This window comes from Rhagoletis zephyria, unplaced genomic scaffold (genome assembly GCF_001687245.7).
Source record: "Rhagoletis zephyria isolate East Lansing unplaced genomic scaffold, Rhagoletis_zephyria_1.1 Rzeph_scaffold_00306, whole genome shotgun sequence".
NCBI lineage: Eukaryota > Metazoa > Arthropoda > Insecta > Diptera > Tephritidae > Rhagoletis > Rhagoletis zephyria.
The window spans coordinates 183,847-205,831 of record NW_016157390.1 but is presented as its reverse complement, the minus strand read 5'-3'; the positions used below and the strand labels follow the sequence as shown (position 1 = coordinate 205,831).

The 21,985-nt window shown below is 32.5% G+C and overlaps 1 protein-coding gene and 1 long non-coding RNA gene across 10 annotated transcripts in view; one reads left to right on the top strand and one right to left on the bottom strand.

Annotated features, from left to right (window-relative positions):
• LOC108358867 (uncharacterized) overlaps positions 1 to 21,985 on the top strand; it is a 54,715-nt gene that overhangs the window by 27,183 nt on the left and 5,547 nt on the right. For all 9 annotated transcript variants that reach the window (XM_017610380.1, XM_017610377.1, XM_017610382.1 and 6 more), the window contains 3 exons: positions 10,883 to 10,980; positions 11,062 to 11,176; positions 21,848 to 21,981. In XM_017610380.1, coding sequence (XP_017465869.1) covers positions 10,883 to 10,980; positions 11,062 to 11,176; positions 21,848 to 21,981 — 347 coding nt within the window. The remainder of the gene's footprint in view (positions 1 to 10,882; positions 10,981 to 11,061; positions 11,177 to 21,847; positions 21,982 to 21,985) is intronic.
• Positions 201 to 18,182, bottom strand: LOC108358868 (uncharacterized). The gene is made up of 3 exons (XR_001846840.1): positions 18,172 to 18,182; positions 16,884 to 16,889; positions 201 to 393 (listed from the first exon to the last, which is right to left on the bottom strand). It is a non-coding gene; the product is annotated as an uncharacterized LOC108358868 (long non-coding RNA).

Sequence of the window (21,985 nt, the reverse complement as noted above, 5' to 3'; positions counted from 1 at the left end):
ATATGGTCGATTCCACAGAAAAGAAAACCAGCCCGATTTTCTTCTTTCTTTCAAATGTTGTACATATTGGTGATTATAGGTATTCAGTATACCTGTCATCTGCTTCTGATACTAATTCTCATCATGTCCAAGCATTTTGTGTTTAATATTTTACCCAATAAATAGGTGTAACGTGGTCAGTGTTTTTCTTTTTATTTACATTTTTTTATTGACTTGATAACTATTCTCATTTCATTTTGGCACTAAATAATAAGACATATTTAAGAAAGTATTTGCGTGAACAATTGCGAATTGAGCGTTATACTGTTAAATTTTGACAGCTATCCTATTGAAATAAAGCGAAACTAACATTTGTAAAATATCCTTTGAAATCTTTATCTCTTAAGATTTTGACTATATATTTGCCTAGAATTCAATGAACGTTTTTGCAACATGTAAAACTGATAAGTTATCTGTCCCATTACTCGTGATTGTGTCCCTATCACTACAATTTTATAGAATCCTATACAAGTCTACAGCAGACTATAAAGGGTTTAGAAATCTATTTATTTTATAAAAATGTTTTAGAAAATGTTTATATGAGAAATTTTCTATAGAACAGCGATATATGTATTAACATTTGTTTATCTTAGATTAACGCAGTTGTAGAAACCACCGTACCTGTTGTGAAATTATCTTGAATGGCATTAGAAAAAAAAAATAATGATTCAGAAAGGATTAAAAAGAAAGCACATAACATGGTACTTTAGATGAAATTATGCCTATTTTAAGTTATTAAACATAAGTGGTAAGATTTTCAGGTCAACAATTTTAGTGAAGGATGATTTTTGGCCTAGTTAGAATTTTTAAGGCTAATCGAGTTTTTTTTTTCAAGGAAGAAATTATTAATTTATTTCCAAAGTAATTAATTTTAAAAGAAATACACGACAAATATTAAATCAAAGTACATATTAATTTTCTCTGCACCAAATGGCTAAAAGGAGGATATCTGACAACTTCTCATACAAGGAGTTTAGGGAGAAAAAATTTCATAAAATTGTTCAATTGAGAATTACATACCTAGCATTTTACATAAGAAACGATTCGATACTTTCCAGAAGATGCTTTTTAATTCAGTTTTAAAAAGCGATACACGTTCCATCGTTTTAATGGCATTAGGTAATTTATTAAATTGGTTAGATCTGGCGTATTCTATTCTTTGTTCGATACCTCTAGCCGACATCTAGCTACTCTAAGCAGTTCACTATTTCGGGTTTCAAACATTGATTGGTTCCTATAAAATTTCAAAACATGATAACCAAAACCACTTAAATAGCTGCTTTTTATATAAGCCAAAGACAAGTAGTATTGACGTAGTATACTCTTCGAAAACACTTAACGTTGAATGCCTTCTTGATAGGTTAAATACAAGCTTTAGTGCAGTGTTTTGACATGACTGCAGGGACCTAAGTTCATTGGTTACTTTATGGGCATACACTATCGGAAGATAAGTTAAATGACTATGAACGAGTGATTGGTAAAAGGACAATTTAACTTCTTTTGTTAGCTTATTCTTAAATCTATAAAGAATCTCAATAGCGCGAGATATTTTTGATTTTATAGAATCAATATGGACACCGAAAGATAAATTCCGGGAAAGACGTACTCCTAAATATTTAACTAAGTTAACTGCTTTGATCTCGTCACCTTCGACATATACGCTTTGATTCGCTTGACTTTTTATAAGGGGTCGAAACCGAATAAACTTTGTTTTCTTTGCATTTATGACCAATTTATGTAAACGTGAGAACTTAGAAATCACTATGGCATGTTGTTCAATCTGAACCTTTAGGACTGCAGGGGGTTTGTAAGGATAAAACAAGCTTATATCATCCACAAAAATTACAAAACGGTCATTTAAATCAAGATTTTTAATGTCGTTAATGTATAACTTAAATAATATCGGCCCCAAGACACAACCCTGCGGCACACCATAGGTAATAGTTCTTAAGCTACTTTTTGATCCATTTAATTCCACATATTGTTTACGGCTCGAGAGGTATCTAATCGGTTATCAGTCTATGTTCTCTATCCCATTATACCTAACATTTCAAGTTTTTGCAATAAAAAACTATGATCAACCAGATCAAAAGAATATCATTTGTCCAACCCATCACAAACAATATTGACAACGTTGACCACCGCTTCTTCAGTGCCACAACCCTTTTTAAACCCAAATTGATAAGGATACATCACCTTTTCGGATTCTAGCATGTGTACTGGTTGGACATATATGACTTTCTCAAAACCTCTATGGAATTCTGATCATATTAAAAACCGTCGCCAAGAAGAGTGATATGAGATCTCTTGTTAAATAAAGAGCTTTTGGCGGAATGTTATCGTGTCCATGGGCTTTATTTCTCTTTTTTTGGGAAACAAAGTCCATGGGCGTTATTACCACGGGCCTTATTGCACTCCACCTCTTGATACCTTATCTAGACAAGAACACAATATAATACTCAACAATTAGATTTAACTTTTTTTGGTATTTACAAGAAGAAAACCAAAAAAGATAAAAAAATATGTCTTATTTCAATTGGTACATACTAGGGATGTTAAATAGGGAATAATATGAGTAATTCGGAAAATGGTTTAAAAAATTTAGTGCAGTGTACTCAGGAAAACAGTATGGGGATCAAATTAAAGAGAAAATTCTGTAGAGAAAGAACAGATTCAGTTTTTTGGTTCATAAGGTATTGAAAATGTCCTTAAAAATTGTAACCTTGAATGTCCTTGAAATTTTGCAGTATTTATTTTGAGAAAATTATATGTTAAGGACTGATATAAACTCGACAACGTCCTCGAATATAGTCCTTCTAACTTTATTAGCTTAAAAAAATTAAATTGATTAAAAAGGCGTTTCAATACCTGTTCGTCCTTGTGGACCCGAAAAATTTTATTTTTTTTTTTAAATCCTACAGAATTTTCTCTTTCATTTGGTACCCATTTTTATTCTACGCTGCACTGAATTTTTTAAATAATTTTTTAGACTTTATGATGTCTTTGAATTTATAAAGTTGTTGTAAAAAAAATTCTAAAACTAAAAACGCAGTTTTACTGCAAGTAATTTATAATAATTTTTTTGCTGGAGGTGTCACGCTTTTTTCCATACAAATTTCCAAAATTCACAAAAATCAACGATATTTTATAATTGCATGAAACTTCATTTTATCCTACTTTAATTTAATGGGTTATAAAACTGCGTACCTAAAATTTTTCTAAAAATACTGAGTAAAAAGTTTTAAATTTTGGCAAGTTATTCTGCACTTTTATAATTTGTGTACAAATTTTGTAATGCGCATTTAAATGCAGTTAATTATATATAAAATGAGGTAAACTTTTATACAAACATTTGAATATTAAATAAAGAAAATAAATATAGACTAAACTGGTTGAAATAAGGCGTTTCTTTTATTTCTGCCACTAGTATTATGAACTTCATTCAGCCACACAATGCATATGTTGACAGTGGCGGATACAGGATTTTATTTGGGGAGGGGCGATTGGGATGGACTTGTCGAATAACGTTCAATTACAGGCATCTAACTTAATTCATAGCGGAGTGACCAATCGAAGCTATATGACCTACAAGACAACCTACTTGAACCCTCATTTATTTTTCACACAAGTAGAGGTTCTAATAATTTTTATGAAGTCCGAATTAAAATGTTTTGTGATATAGTTTTACTTTAAGTAAGTTTCATGTTGTGAATTTGGCGTAAGGTCCCTTTACAGAGTCCCATGTAATAAAAAAATTATACTATTTTGCAGGGTTTGTATTTGCACACACATGCTCTGCTCACACACACGCCAGAAACACATTCAACTTGCACTCACTGCTCATACACATGTGTGTGCATAAGTGTAAAACAAACTCTACTCACAGAAAAGTGTGTGCTGTTTGTTATTAAGCACATGCACATGTGTGTGAGCCGATTTTTGTACAAATTTCAGCCCATGCACATGCACATAATATATTCTTAAAAGAATTTGTTTATTAAACGTTATTTTTTGAAAGACAATTCAATAAAAAGTGAGATGTTGTTTGTTTTTTATATGACAGAAAACATATTAAAAAATTATTTTAAGATTTGAGTTAGAATTCGAAGTGTATAAGTTTCTCTACGCATAGCACACACATGTGCGTGTGCTTTACATTAATAAAAAGAAAGTACACACATGTGCCCGTGCTGTTTACCAAACGGCACACACATGTGATGTGAGCAAATTTTTAATTTTTTATATGCACAGCACACGTGTGTGAGCTTAAAATGTTAGGATGTGCTGCACATGTGTGTGCAAATACGAACCCTGCTATTTTGTAAAAAAGCACAAGATAAAAAGTTATGCTCTGGGTTTATTAAAGCAGTATTTATTTGTGTATTTACTTATTTTTGACTTATAATGTTTGTTAAATGAGGGATGTAATTAGGTGACTTAACAACTTATTCGGAATTTTGATTATAATAATTTAAATTGCAACTCAATTTTGCGCTTTCATTTTGGGAATCTTTGTATTACCCGTTCATTCTCAATTTCTATATCTAAGGGCCAATTTCAGTGGCAGTTTGAACTTAGATTAGGTAAACTGAATTTAAAATAAACAGCTGACTGACATTTGATTGGCTAATCTTAGTTTAAAGCAGCCAGTTCGGGCTAGAGCTATCAGTATTTTCATGCATGGTACTATGGAACCATGTTTTTAACCGGAAAAGGGTAACTTTTTCTGAAGTATCGTTACTAGCTAGAAGTGTAGTCAGAATGCGGAGAAAATTGTTAATCAACGGAAAAGCATATTCGTCGTCCCATTTTCCAAGAGCTTCTGCTGCTGATTTTAGGTATGGCCTTTCGCTTACCGTTCTGACCACACTATATACTCTCCTTCCAAACTGATAGCGTCTTTTTGTAGCGTATTATATTCCCTAATTTTATATGTATGGAAGTAATAGTTCAACTCATCTTTCTCGAAGATCGAGCTAAATATTATGCATTAGCGGTATAAATATTACCTTTCGATAATAATCTTCGGCGCTAGATGCACGATAATTAGCCCGAAAATTTTATCTATCCGCCCTCCGAGGAAGGACAATGTCCAAATAGTATAATTCTTTAGCGATAACGGTAACTATCGCGGCAAGCGCTTTTTCTACGCATTTTGCTGTAATCCCCCTACGAATTTCTGGTTACACAGCCGAATGTAAAAAATTCACCGCGGAAATAGACAAAGAGATGTATCAAAAAGTTTGATTCGACATGCATACATATAGTTCTTATCATAACTTTACGACACTCACATATTGGCAAGATTTCACCATTTATTTTAAAATTTTTTAATTATAATTATTGTTTTTTTAAGGTATAGCATATTTTTAACCATATAAATCCAAGTTTCAATCTTTGTGCAAAATTAAAAAATAAATCAACAAACTTTGTAAAAATTTAAAGCTTTTCAATTAGATTTTTTAGAAACATTTGAGTATGCAGTTTTGTAGCCCAATTTCAAGTACCACTGATTTTTGGGAATTTTTTTCAGCGAAGGTATTGCTGATTTTCTACATATAACAAAAAAAATCGTCGAAAATATTTTGTATGGAATAAAATAGCTAACATGGTCAACAAAAAAATCGTGCCAAAACTCAGTTACCTTAACCTTGCAGTAAAATTGAAAAACTGCTTATTTACTCAAAATATTACTTAAAAATCGAATTAAAAATTTCGAAATTTTTACGAAAGTTTGTTGATTTTTTAAAACGTTGCACAGCGATTCAAGCTTGGATTTATATGGTTTTTATTAAAGATTATACTATATTTTTATAAACAAGTATTGAAAATTAAAACATATTAGGACAAATGATCAAATCTTGTCAAAATGTAAATGCCGTAACGTTATGACAAGGTCCATAAATTCATAGTATTTGCATACCCATTGTTGTAATTTTTAATTGAAGAGATTTACATGCTTTCTTGTTCTATAAATAATCTTGTGCAAGCCTAAAAAAGGAATTATGATTGAAGATTAAAAAAAAAATTGTAATTTGTTTTCAAATCGAAAAAAATTTTTGATTTTTTAAAACGTTGCACAGCGATTCAAGCTTGGATTTATATGGTTTTTATTAAAGATTATACTATATTTTTATAAACAAGTATTGAAAATTAAAACATATTAGGACAAATGATCAAATCTTGTCAAAATGTAAATGCCGTAACGTTATGACAAGGTCCATAAATTCATAGTATTTGCATACCCATTGTTGTAATTTTTAATTGAAGAGATTTACATGCTTTCTTGTTCTATAAATAATCTTGTGCAAGCCTAAAAAAGGAATTATGATTGAAGATTAAAAAAAAAATTGTAATTTGTTTTCAAATTTCTCGCTTGAGGTAATATATTTTAACCGAAATCGATCGCCCCCATCGTATAATAAATATATGGTAGGACAGCTTCTCAGACTATATTGATGCAATTTTTTCGTGTTAAGTTGTTGGAAAATAATGAATATATAAATTCCGGGACTAATCCCTGGATCCCCGGATTGTATGAACGATGTCCCGAAAATCCCGGAATCGAAAAAATTAACGTCCTAAGTACATACGCTGGGCACAACTAGAGATCATCGGATCGGACTAAATAAATCCAACGATCTTGGTTACTCGAGTGCTCATGTTTTAACGCCCGAAGTCGCAGTCTAATAATTACATACATAGATAAATTAGTACCTAACATTGTGCGAGCAGTTCGTTGACAATATGTACATATGTATGAGCAAACACTTTCCTACTTTACGGAAATATTTTATTCCACATATCGTCACCTGAAATGCAAAATGACGTAACAACATCGCCACTGAAATGAAAAAAGTCGTGAATATTTTTTTTTTTTTCATAAAACGTTGTGGGGAGTTGTAATTTGATGAAATCCATCATAGCAATCAAAAAGTGAATTTTAAATTTTTATAAGTTATGGCTTTTTGCATATCAGTGACGACAATGCTACGTTATTTTGCATTTCAGGTGACGATATAAAACATACAATGGCACAGAAGTTTGTACATATGTACTTAGTTGCATTTGTACAGAGAATTTTTAAGTGCAGCTTGGTATATGTTTTGCTTTTATATTTCTGATTTGCTTTTCCTAAATTTTCGTATCGTGTTCCGATTTCTTCATTCTCCTTTTAAGTTCGTGCACAAATATGGATTTCGACGCCCAGTTCCTTACTCATGCGGCGAAAGTTTTTAAATTTTTCTTTTAAAGTTGATTATTTCTTCTTAAGAAATCCAATGCAAGTATACTAAATACATATCGTCGTTTAAAGTACAAAACCGCGTATCGTGGTTCTGCAAAACCTCGTAACTGACATTTGTGCTAAAAACGATATTTGCTCACCGATCGCTTCTGGCATCAAGCCCTTATTCATTCATACTAAAATATCGATACTTAGATATAAGAAGAAGAGATAATTGGGGATAAAAGAGAGAACTGTTTTTAAATAAGACAAGTTTTATGGCGTTTTCTTATCTACCGAAAAATGTTGCCTTCTCAGTGCCCTGTACGCACAAATACCAAGGAGAGGGCAATGAAAAGGCACAATTTTTTTTTAGAAAAGAAAACGCCATTACTGTCTCCTATAAAATTTTGGCAACCTCACATACGAGGTTTTACATTTTTTTGATCCGCGGTTTTGTACTTTAAACGACGATATATATGTATGTGCCGAATTTATAGTTTTTTATGTTATATTTCGAAATACATATATGTATATATGAGGCCATGAGAGCAGAAGTGGCCCAACCCAAATTTTTTTTTGTACTAACCTACTTAATATACACCCTTATGCTGTAATCTGTCGTAGATTCGGTTTTGCTACGAATCGTGAAATTGGTATGCTGAAATCCGCGTTGTCGTATCGTAATTTCGAAATTCAGAGGCCATCTTCGAAATTCTTAATATTGGTATGCCTGAATCCGACGTAGCTGTCATTTTTATGTATTTGTCGGAAATTTCGTACGTAGAGCAACTAGTGTCGGAGCGAAAGAAATTGTTTTAAAATATTAAAAAAAAAAAGTGCGTAAACGCAAAAATATTGATTATTATTAAATATTTCCAACATATCAGGCCGAAGATCACAACAAATCGGACGCAATGCGAAAAAATGGTGGAATGCATGAGCGAAAGGCCAGACATTGTTCGACGCTTTGAAAAATTTTTAAAGTTTTTGTCAATGTTTTTGAGAACGTGGATTGTGCCTACCCCACATCAAAATCTTTCCCCAACAGCATGTTGGTAGCTTTGATACCGTTGGTACCGATGCTAATTTTACACTTCGCCCAAGCTCTTCCTCCATAATTATTAAAACGCTTGAAAATGCGTCATTATTGATGCGGAAATTTTTCACTAGCTAAATGGATCAGAACTACTAGCGATATTGGACTATTGCGGTCCGAGTCTCCCGAGGCAGACGAAGCTCCGTCTCGTCTACTTCAGGTGGTTGTGTGCCCAGAATGGAGTTCACAGGTCTGGAGTCTACGTAGCTTGAGACTGACTCCCTGTGAATGCCGCTCAGGGCCTGTCGATATGTTGACTGCTCCAGAGGTTGCCTTATGAACCTTTGGACTTCGTCAGATGGCCGCTGTGGTGAAGGGGTTAGTAGTGCGCGCCAACATTCCGCAGGCCCGGGTTCAAGCCCGGTTCAACCCAACATAAAAAAAAAAACGAAAAAGTGTTTTCCTAATAACGGTCGCCCATAGGCAGGCAATGGAAAACCTCCGAGTGTATTTTGCCATGAAAACAGCTTCTCATAAAAATACAATCGCCGTTTGGAGCCGGCGTAAAATTTTAGGTCCCTCCCCTTATTTGACAACATCAATGCGCACGCCACAAATCAGAGGAGAAGCCCGGCCAAGCATTAACAAATGTGTAAGCACCTATTCTATTATTATTATAGTCGCAAAGAATTTCCAAATTTGTTTACTTTGGCAGTGAATTATCTCCGCGAACCACCTTCCAAAGTGAACTCAAAAAGAGTGTTCAGTGCATCGGCTAGCATTTATGTTGAAAATAGAAATGAAAAATATATATTTAAATATTTAGATAGTATTAAATTTTATTATAAAAATGTAAAAAAATCCGAACTGGATTGTTAAATAGAATCTTCTATAATCGAAATCTGGAAATATAATCTTTTATAATTGAAGTCGGATAACAGGAAAAGGCCGATTAAGCCGGATTCCGGATATCTACCGGATCCCCTAGTTTTCACAAAATTTTGCATGTAAATAAAATTTTGACTTAGAATAGTTTTTTCTTTCGATATACAGTATTGGACATATCTATAGCACCCCCCTTTCAAAGCGATATTGTTTGCCACTTATGTTTAATTATTTGTTTGTAAGAATTTTCAATTAAAATACAGTTCATTCTCTAACAAAACCCATATAAACCAATGTTTTAAACTTTTTAAAAGACCGCAAAAAAGTGCAACAAACTTTACCTTAAATTTCAAACTTTTTTCTCAGAAGCTCTAGAATTTTTTTGAGTACACAGTTTTATAGCGCATTCAATTTTGTCCAATAATGTGGAAGTTTCAAGTCGCTAAAGATTACCGTTGTTTTTTTAGAATTTTTTTCGTCTCATTTGCTTCCATATAACGACTAAACACAATTTATTTTTATATGGCAGAAACCCGCAACATCCTCGGCGAAAAAAATTCTAAAAAATCAACGATTATTTTTAGCCACTTGAAACTTGCACATTATTAGACTAAAATTGAATGGGCTATAAAACTGTGTATTCAAAAAAATTCTACCGCTTCTGAGAAAAAAGTTTTAAATTTGGGTGAAAATTTGTTGCACTTTTTTGCGGTCTTTACAAAAGTTTTAAACTTGAGTTTATGTGAGTTTTGTGAGAGAATGAACTGTATTTTAATTGAAAATTCTTAAAAATAAATAAATAAACATGAGTGGCAAACAATATCACTTTGAAATGGGGGTGCTATTGTATTGGCCTATACTGTAGGTTTACCTCAAAAAGTATCGATATTAGCGATTTGGTGTTCTAGTACTTTTTTGTAGGAAATTGAATGACCTAAAAGTTTGTGATTCGCAATTTCTCTGTACTTCTTGTTATTTACGAGATAGGGGCAAACAAACGGGAATTTCATGAAAATATTGGGTTTAGTGACCCGTATAAACTCGCTGGTAGGAGTTTTAGTTACGCCGCTATGGAGACTTTTGTAGAACGTTCAATTTTGAAGAATCATTGGCCATGATTATACCATAAAATTCCTCTGAGCTATAGAGTTCTGAAGAAAAAAAATCAAAATTTACGTGTATTTTATATGGGAAATCTTTGCACGCCTTGGGCGATTACTCAATGCTAACATTAAGGGTTCAAATTTTCAGGGAGTGTTTTTAGGTGTTTTCCACAAAATTACGAGGTAGGAGGGAAAAAATAAATAGTCGCAAAAAAATCACCCTAATGTAGATACATATTTATATATGTATTAAAGCAATAGCAGTTTTGAATAAAACCCAAAACAGGTTTAAATGCTAATTTGCAGATTATTTTGCATTTGACAGAACGAAAAACTCAAATCGTTTATTTTTGTGTGTAATTATATAACCAACATTTGTCTGATTTTGCAATAATACGCATGACGTGAACATGCCTACAAATGCATTATTATTCCGAGTTTGTGTCTTAAGTCTTTTGTTAACAGCAAGTGGCAATTGTTGATCAAACAATCTTTCAAAATTTTACTTGTTGTTTGTTTAATCGGTTAGTGACCGGCACTTATGTTTATTAAGTCTATTAAAAGTTGTTGTACATTTACCTCCAATTTCAGTCGGATAACTCATCGGGCACAACGAAAAATCCCAAGTTGACTGGCATCCCACAAATCGACTACATCTGGGATCCAAACCTTCCACGCGAGCTGAGAGGGTAAGTTTTAAATATCTTTACCATTAAAAAAAATATTTGTTCATAAATTTACACATATCGGTGCTTATCGGATATCTACAGTTATAACCTTTCGAGCTACCCATTTTTCTCAACTGTACCGCCTGAGGACGACATTCACTTCAAATGTGATGGTCTGCATGATGGCTTCTACGCTTCCATTGAACATAAATGTCAGGTAAATACATTTCTCGCAACTTTAAGTGAACTTACAGTATACAATATGATATGCATAAGTGCTTAATAAGGCCGAATCAACATAAGGCCATAAATGACCTTGACCCCTTAATATGTACTGTGAAATATACAACAATAAGCTTACCTATACTCTCCAACAGATAAATCGGTGTAGAAATAGTAAAGTATGCGGACATACATACATTTTCGTTTGCCAATTAATCCAAAATATTTTAACAATCGCTTTTTATAACTACTAGTTAATTTAAGGAGATAATGAGCAAATCTCATTTCGTTTCTTTCGACATATGTAGGTATGTATGTATTTAGTAAAATAGCAAGCTCGTACCCATGTGCGCACATATGCATCTGCGTTTGAAGGTTTTAACCAACATATTAAGAAGAAGAGTTTATAGCAAAGAGATTTATGATTAAATTAAATATTTCTGCATCATAAACAAAAGGAAAATTTTCCAGCATATAGAAGGATGCGAATTTCAAGAGAAGATTGTTAAAAATTGTCTTAATACTTTTCTTCCTATTGATATATGCACGTACTTTTATTTAAAAAGCTGAATTTGCCGAACTGTGTTATCAGCATATCACTTCGTACTTTCTACCAGCAGTCAGTCAATCTGGTTTGTCAAATGAACAAACGAAACCGCTACTACTAAGCTCTAATAAACTGTACTGAAACGTTTGTATGTGAAAACATTGGGGTGGTCAAAAAAAAATAGCAAAGTCGGAATTTTAAAGCTCTCACCCACTAGGATTGTTCTAAAGCGAAAAAAATTTACCCTTATTTTTTATTTTGAAATCAAAAGATATTTATAGGTCGCCCATGCGCTCAATGTTTTTCATGTATTTTATATGGGAAAAACCAGAAATGGTACAGAATTCTTGATAATCAATATTTTTCGATCGAAAAACTCTGGTTTTCTTCAAGAGACTTCCAATAAAAATACCCAATTGTTTATTTAAGCATTTTTTAATGTATACGATTCTTTATGGGATTTTTGGCGGACCTATAAGATATAATTACTAGAAAGAAGTGGTTAAATGAACAATTGGGTATTATTATTTGAAATCTCCTGAAGAGAAATAGAGTTTTCCGATCGAAAAATATTTATTTTCAGGACTTCTATACCATTTCTAAGCAAAGTTGTTTTTTCCCCATATAAAATATATGGAAAACTTTGAGCGCTTTGAACGACCTCTAAATATATTTTTTTTTTTTTTAAAAAAAAAAGGGTCAATATTTTCGATATAGAACAATTCTAGGGGGTGAGAGCATAAAAATTCCGACTTTACTTTTTCACATGTACATATGTATGTAGTTTTGGACCACCCTATTATATATACATAACTATGTACATATGTATGTGGTATAAAATTGTATACATTAGTCGCATTTGACCAATGTCGAATTGGAAGTAGCCAACTGTCTATGACTGCATCAAAAAACATGCTACCAAGTTGATCTTGACCTCAAAACTTGTGTAGCTGCTTACACTTTTGTTTTTTGCTGCCTTTCTGCTGCAGTCAAAGCTCTAAAGTAAAAATTTTGCTAGTTTTGACAAAACATTTTATAATGAGAAATACATATTTTAAAGTGCAAATGAGACTAATAGTTAACATTTCTCAGTGGGTTAATGCTACACTGCGGGAAATATATCTAACTACAATTTAACTTGAAGTTGATTAGAGAGAAACTAAATGTCACTATTATCTGAATATTTTCTTTGAAGAAAGCTATCTTCTATATTTCTATGGCGATGGCCGCGAAAAAGTCAAAAAAGTCTGAATTAGATGTAGCCAAGGGCGGTTACCTCTGCATTTGATGTCAACTAACTTGTAACAAACCACCCTATCAATAAGATAAACAAAATATATTTTTGCTTTTTTTTACTTTATCGTTTATTTAATTTATTTTATTACATTTCATATTTGCTTACATATTCTGCTGTAGGTGGTCCCATATTCGAACTGCGTCAGACATAACTTCAAAATGATAATATAATATATAATATAAAATTTCGATCTTCCTTTTATTTGTCGGCAATTCGAAAAAGTATTTGTGAAGTGCAGAAAGAAAGTGTATTCAAAGTAAAATTTGTTGTTTTAAGAAAGCAATCTCCCGATTACGTCTGCATTACTCCTGAATTACTTTTCAACTAGTTTCTAGTTAGCTTTTTGTAGCTAACTACAAGTTATATATTTTATAAAAATCCCGCAAAAAAGCTAACTCCAAGTTGGTTATTTTTTATCTTTACTTTTTATAAAACATCTATGTATTTCGAGTTTTGATCATATATACACATTAGGGATGCCAAAATAAGCGGATATTTTTTAAGTAATCTCGGGATTCGGGATCTATCCCGGGATTCATATTGAGACATAACTCTTATGAATATGAGAAAAAAATCAATAACTGAAAGCATATAAACTTACCATGAAATAAAACTATTTAAAATTTACGACAAACTGATTGTAAAACTCACATATGTATATATTCATATTCAACATCAAATGTGTGTGGTACGACTGTGAGGCCTTTTAAGTTTTATAAATAATAATTTTAAGGTAGAAGAATAAACTTAATAATGATTATAATCATTAAATTTGATCGAAAAAATAAAAATTAAGTAATAAGAATTTCTTTTGAGCGAAAAAATGAAACTCTAATTATACTGGTTTACAGCATATATATTTTATGGACGCAAGCTTTACTGGTGTGGAGTCCACTGCTGTATGTATATGTACAGCTATATTAAAAATCAGTATTGGAAATAGTACCCAAAAAGCGTAAAATTAATCCTAATCTTTTCACCCTTTTTCTACTACCCTCAAATGCATGGCCGTAATTGGCATGCAGAAAAAGTGAGGTTATGTAAGTGACATCACCTTATATTTACTTCACCATGAACCATGATACAAAAAAGAATGTAGTTTCATTAAGCAACTTTTTGATTAAAAAGCAGATTTTTGACAATTTCTCTATTGTGAAAAATGCGGTGTTAGCCAAATGAAATTTTTGGTAGAGGAGATTTGATATCATAAATATAAAAGTTGTATTAACCTTTGCCTTTTAAAAATAATTAAGACCTTATCTTAAAAATATTTAAATTTCACATTTCTTTATTTTTAGATTGATAAAATTTTAGTGAACATATTTTAAATTTTTTTAGTGTCCTTATGTCATCCGATTATTTCACAATATAGCTAGCCAGGACTATTACGATGGTACGATTGTTTCTCATATACCAATTCAGACACCGAAATTACATATTTCGATGTGTTGTTTAATACATATTGTCTTTTTCTGTTTAACTGCATGTCTTTCAAGTGACTTGAATGTGGAAATTACTTTGAGACCCGTGGGCCTCATGACTTTCAGAAAATCAATATTTTCCATTTTAAGTATATTTTGACAATATCGTTGTTGCTTTTGGGTAAAAATATATATAATTAATAAATTTTATTGTTCAATATTGGTGGGGGTGCAAGACTCGGGCTACGCCACAGGATTTTTGCGCAAAATACCTTTCTACGTTGTAAGGCTTCGGCCGCGCGTAGAAAAAATAACCCTTATCATAATTTATTAATAAATTTTTATCCGAACTTTCAAATCTTTATTTAAAACTACGTTTAATCATTTGACCACACGCGTAGGTTAAAATTTATTGATTCGGGTTACGCGTTTGGAAACAATAACGCAAATCCAAATACCTTTTGCTTGTTCAAATTTCGATTCTAAGAACAAAATGTTTTTAAATAAACAGAAAGTTAATAATAAAATTTGAAGGATTTTAGATATTGGGTATGGGAGCACGAAACGTCACAATCCGCTTAATTGTCAGGTTGTTAATACGGCGAGGAAAAAGTGACAATGGAACTACCTTCTCTTTTGTATCATGATTAACTAGCTACAAGAGAGCTCTACTTTATTAAACATGCCTTGGGTAAAACCATTGAGAGGAAGTCTGACATTTGTCAGCAATATAATTTCAAACTCAAACTCACACACACATTCTCAGTTTCAATCTGAAACAACAACAATTATGTGCAATTTCATTTTTTTATTTATAATTTTATATGATTTTAAAATGCTTGCAAACGTCAGACAAAATCATGGCCGACGAATTGGGAGAAAGAATTTACCTTGTAATGTTTTTATTATCGTACAGTTTCATAAGTAAAAACATTATCAGCTGATTGCCAAAAAATTCTTACAGTTGAGGTCACCTGTTTTTTGGCATGTGCTCTTATCTTTTACAATTTCTTTCCTTTCTATTACAATTTCTTTTATTTCTATTACAATTTATTCAAAATACACTAACACACTAACCAAAAGCACACCTACAGCCTGCCAGAAAAAAACTGTAAGAAGAGTTACTTTACTTATGGAACTGTACGATGGTTTTTATCATGGTATATATGCTCCAGTGTACATAAAAATTTTGAATTTACTAGCAATATATATAGAAGTCCGCACTGGGCCTGGATTAAAGCCCAGTTTCCGAGCAAAGTCAATATAGCGGTTGCCCCTCGGCACTTCAACCAGTTCTCGTCCTTTTTAAAGAACGATTCCAAAAAAATAATAATAATAATTAGAAACTATCAATTGCTTTCACTCATTTCTTCATAGAGTTGGTGCTACTTTTATATGAAAATTCATACGACTTATGACCAGATTCAACGGGGTTAGATCGCCGAAACCCCGTTTAGGTCAGCGAAGTATCTCAGAAGTTGTGCGTCCATAGGGCTACATTTGCTATGTATGTACAGTGAAACCTCCCTTGGGCGGACACTCACCGTCAGTAATTTTTTGTCCGCCCAAGAGAGGTGTCCGCTCAATGGAAGGGAAGCTTATTTTAGTACTTTTTAATGTTTTAATAAATTGAATAGTCACTATTTCTTATTTGAATAAAAGATATTGATATTGCATCGTTCAAACAAAAATGTGCATGTCTTTTTTCAAAAGTGCATACTTCATTTATGTGCTAAGTACATATTAAGTAATAACAAAATAAAAATAAGTATTACATTTCAGTCCATAAACTACATAAAACCATAGATTCATTACATAAAAAATTGTGAAATCGTCGATTGACGTAAGTTTAATTTTTAATTTTTTTCAGTGTCAGTACCTTTTTCATCAATAGTTTTCATGTTTTTATCAGTAACAAAATCCAACCAGAAATCTAAATTTTCGGTCCATGTATTTATTATTATCTATTGTTATAAATTCATCAGAATTGGAATTGGATTCTGCAAGGGTTTCTGGTAATTCAAATAACGAACCTAAACCACTGCGCAAACCAAACTAAATGTGTGCATAACAATCACATTTTATGCGGGAAGTCCCATTTTTCCATTTAGTAGTCCGCCTATGAGGAGTTCGCGTCCGCTCAATGGAGGTTTTTGTTTGATTTGTTATGAAAAGAAATCTTAATGTCCGTTGATAAGAGGTTCGCGTCCGCTCAATAGAGTTTTTTGTGTAAATTTTATGCAAAATAACTGTCCGCGTCCGGCCAAGAGAGTGTCCGCTTAAGAGAGAGTAATTTGTTCCGAAATTTATACTTAAAACTTGGTATAGGAAAAAATGTCCGCCCAAGGGAGATGTCCGTCTAATAGAGGTGTCCGTTAGGAGAGGTTTCACTGTATTTATGCTGATGCGTTTCAATTGATTCTAATTCGCAGCAAACATAGGACTCGCACCTCAAAAGGTTAATTTCTTTGTTTACAGTTTTTTGACATTGTAACTAGCTGCAAGAGAGCTCGAGCTAGTTGTCTATTCTACCTAATTAAATATGCCTTGATGGTATCTATCAGCAACCAAGGCTTCATTTTAAAAAATTTGGAGATACAAGAAATAATTTTTCTCAATCAAAATTTCCTCGGCAACCACAAAAATGCGGTTGTCAATATACATAGTAACTCATTTGTTAGCTTACAGTTGCCATCTGTAATACAATTTCAGTCGCTTGCACCGCAACGGATGTTCGGTTGCCATCTTGAATCGACCCATTAGTATTAGCTAAAATGTATGTAAAAACGTTGTTTCTTTTAATATTCACTTATCGCCCGCCAAGGAGATCCCAGTTTTTTTTTGTTTGAAGGCTGCTCCTCTTTGCAACAGAGGCCATTTTCAATACTAAATATTTTGCAAATATGTATGTATGTAGTTTAAGTACGTACCCACTGGGAAAATAGGTAAGCACCTTCCGAGGTAAGCCATGTTTTCTTTCAGTTTTTAGTACCAAAATTGTCATCATGGCCAATGTCATCTACTAGTAAAGGGCAAAATGAACACCTCCGAAGACACATTACGTTGTCAGTTGCAAAATAACGTGCAGCCGAAGTTATTTCCAAGCACCGAACTACTCCGAGCGACTGCTCTGCATTACACGTAACTTACTTTGTAATGGTCTGATTATGCATACTTCGCATAACTTCGCACAACTTCGCATAAACTTCAAACTGTAATTTCGTATGTACTTTGTGCCTAATTTGTATGTATTCCATTACCCAGAAATTAGCAGAACTTTTAAAAACTTAGGTATCTGTTGAGTTTAGATTTTGCTTCACGTTTTCTTAAGTTACATTTTTATTGCACTGGTACAAATGGTTGTGCGAAGTTATGCGAAGTATGCATAATCAGACCCTAAAGCGGCTCAGAAGTATGTCTGATACCAAATGTACATTCTAAATTCCTACTTACATAAGGCGGCCATGCCTTTGTAAAAGTAAGGTACGTTCGGCAGGGAAATGGTAATGACTGCCAGGTGAAGAGTAAGTTGCTAATAAGGCATTATTACGTGCTCCTAATTCCCACTGGGTATATTGCTTTTGTATATACATAGATATGTATAGATGTACACATACGTATGCAGTTAAGCAATCACTTCGGATTTGGTACTACTATATATTAGAAGTGTACGTCGATAATAAGATTTGAGGCGGCTGCTGGACGAAATCAATTATCTCGAGAACTAGAAGAGATAGCGAAATAAATGTAATGATTTTTTAAAGATTTTAATATGGGGAATGAGGAAAAATTGTCTCTTGGATAAGAGAATTGCTTTGACCTTTAAAATAAACCCCAAATATATTAGGTTTCCAATTTTTTTATTTTTTTTTACTTGAAACCAGTATACAATGAACTTTTTATTTTATGCTGTTCTATTATTTATTATTTATTGCTGTTCTTGCGGCAATAAATTCATTTCCATGGTCACAAGAACCGAGAAGCGAATTTTAAATTTTTTTTAAACGACTTCAAAAAAGGAGGAGGCTATCAATTCGCCGCAATATTTTTTCGTGTATTTATGAAACCTTTGGACCAAGTGAACCGATTTCGATAATATTTTTTATCGCAAATGTGGTACCTCAAGGATGGTCTCATACTAATTTGGTTTAGATCCGATCATTGCATCATGAAGAAATTAACAATACTCCTAAATTTTTATATGAGAACGGAAGTCGGTTGTTTTTTGCTTAAAAATAACTTGCTAAAAAGTTAATTTCAAAAAATACAAAAATTCAAAATTTTTACTTTTTGAGGTCATTTTACTTTCAAAGGTACATCTGAATGAAAAATTACCTTTGACCTCAAAACCGACAGCCAAAAGTAAAATTTTTGATTTTTTTCTGTTTTCGATCTAACATGCAGTGAACCTTAGAAAAAAAATGTAGATGTGTTTTTTTTTGTTTTTGCGACCATGAAACTGCATTCCTTGATACAAAAGCAGCAAAAATATATGCACATTTAGAAATTTTTAAAAGTTCATTGCATACTGGTTTTAGGTCAAAAAAAGAAAACACTTTTAATTTTATATTTTTGATCAAGGCAATTTTCCATCTCAAAAGCTTTGAAATATCGTAAAATTTATTTCGCTATCTCTTCTCGTTCTCGAGATATTTGATTTTGTCCTTTTTTCAAAATGGCACACACTGCGGGTGCGATGCATTCTCCATTCAAATTTATCTAGCTGCAAAAATTACTAGAATTTAGCAGCTTTCGTTCTCATAGAAAAAATAACCACAGAATGATGAGAACGCAAAATTTGCAAAAACTTACTAGCATCAAAATTGCTGATCACTTCCATAGGTATCACAGGTGGTCATTTGCTAATTTATTTGCCGTTGGTACATTGTTCTCGATTTGTTTTTTTTTTTACATATGAATTATCTCCTTGTTCCAAAAAAATTAAATAATAAAACTAAAAATGTACGCTTAAAGTGATCCATTTTGCATTTAAACAATCACCTTACTCAATTCGAACAAGACTAGCAGCTAGCTGCATTTTATCCATTTTGGTATATTTTAGGGAAAACTTGTATGTTTGTATATTAGAGTGATCCAAAATAAGTAAAGTCGGAATTTTAATGCTCTCACCCCCTTGTATTGTTCTATATCAAAAAAATATATCCCTTTTTTTAATCAAAAAATTTTTAGAGGTCGCTCAAAGTACTCAATGTAGGGATGTTCATTTTTCCGCTTTTTACGATCCCAGGATTTTCGAGATGTGGTTATCACAATCCCGTGATCCGTGATGATTCAACAACTTAACTCGAAAAAATTGCTTCTATCTCTCCTACCATAAAATAAATAATAAATATGTAAATGGGTTTGGAACGTACTTTTTTATTTAAAGTGGCGTTTTTATTTTTTCTCTCTGACGTCAGGATTTTGTTTAAAGGATCTTTTTTATTTCAAAGTTATGATTAATTCCAAAAATTATTTCAAAAATTCAATGCAATGTAGAATAATATGAGTACCAAATGAAAGAACAAATTTCTTTAGAATTTGAAAAATTGAAATTTTTTGGATTCATAAGGACGAATAGGTAATTTTTTAAGCTGATAAAGTTAGAGGGACAAAATTCGAGGATGTTATCCAGTTTGTATAAGTCCTTAACATATAATTTTTTCAAAATCAAATAATTCGAAATTTCAAGAATACAATTTTAAAAGGACATTTTCAATACTTACTTGTCCTTATGAACCAAAAACTTGAATCTGATGAAATTCTACAAAATTTCCTCTTTAGTTTGATACCCATACTTCTTTTCTAAGCACATTTCACTAGATTTTTGGATTACTGACGTCAGAGTGAAAAACTAAAAAAGCAATTTTACTATATTTGGCCCATGGTTTGGCGAATATGTGTGTATATTGTTTTGTTTGTGTAAAATTTACTACCGCACAGTGTTATATGTATAATGAGCTACACAGAAAAGGAGTTTCTATTATTACCATCAGTGCAAATTACAAATCCAGAAAATCCCGGTATTACAAGCCAAGAATCCCGGGATTTTTGGGACCTAATGAAGGCCGGGATGCCGGGATTAACATTCCTAGCTCAAAGTTTTCCATGTAATTTATATGGGGAAAAACCACTTTTCGTAGAAACGGTATGGAGTTCTTGAAAATCTATATTTTTCGATTGGAAAACTCTGGGTCTCTTGAGGAGACTTCCAATAACAATACCCAATTGTTTATTTAGCCATTTTTTATACTAAAGATTTATACCCCAATTGCATTTTCTGGGGGTTTTGACGGACCTATGAAAAAATGGTTAAATAAATAATTGGGTATTATTACTGGGAATCTCCTGAAGAAAATCAGTTTTCCGATCGAAAAATATTGATTTTCAAAAATTCTCTACCATTTCTACGAAATGTGTTTTTTGAAAAATTTTGAGCGCTTTCAGCGACCTCTAAATATTTTTTGATTTCAGAATGTAAAAGTAGGTGTATATTTTATTCGGTATAGAATTTCGACACATAAAAACAAAGAAAGTGGAGAGTAATAGTCAATAAAGCAATGTTTGGCATATGCACTTAGCAAGTGTCAAATAAACAGAACGTATTAAAGTAATAAGTTGGTGGCACCTGCAATCATGCTCAGCAAAGCTTGATGCATCCTCCGGAAAACTCGTCCGGAGTTTATTGCCATTGGCCACAGTGCCTACCCACCAATTTTTGACTGAATAATCTTTTTGTTTCGGTACATGCTTACAACCTTCCTTCTCGCTGATTTAGGCAACCCTTTTTTCGAAATGGCAGCAGCTCTGATCGAAAAACGTGTTTCCTATATTTCCTTTTTAAGTTGCGCAAATTAGTTGAAAAACAAGTAATTTTTAGCAAAAAAAAACCGACTTCAACTCCCATATAAAAAAAAATATATATATATATATCTCATGATCCACTGATCGGATCTTAACCAGATTAGTATGGAGCCACCTCTGAGACACCACCTTTCCGATGCAAAAAGAGTTATCGAAATCGGTTGACGTGGTCCAAAGTTATGCGGTAACATACATAAAAAAAAACAAAAAAAAAATAATATTCCGATGAACTGATAACCTCCTCCTTTTTTGGAAGTCGGTTAAAAACTAATTTAAAGAAGTATTTTTTTGTTTTATAACGTTATTTATAGTAGTTCCTTCAAGAGATATATTTCAATGTACGTACATAGGTATATATATATATATATGGAATTTTGTACATAATTCCTTAGACGTCGAACGCTGAACGCCGCCGCGTAAATGACAAATAACGGTACGGCGGCAGGGCACGGCGGCGTAAATGTACTATATATGTAGATATTTAGTTCCAACCTAGGTTTGATTGTACTGTTATTAAACTATCTACAAACATTGTAGGTATATCATCACTGTGTCTATGGCATCCGACACGATTTCCTCTGTGCCAATTTTACGGCATTCGATCAGCGAACTTTTATTTGTCACTTCGTTTCCGATGTCGATTGCGAGGGTTCAAAAAATTATTGGAACAGGTAT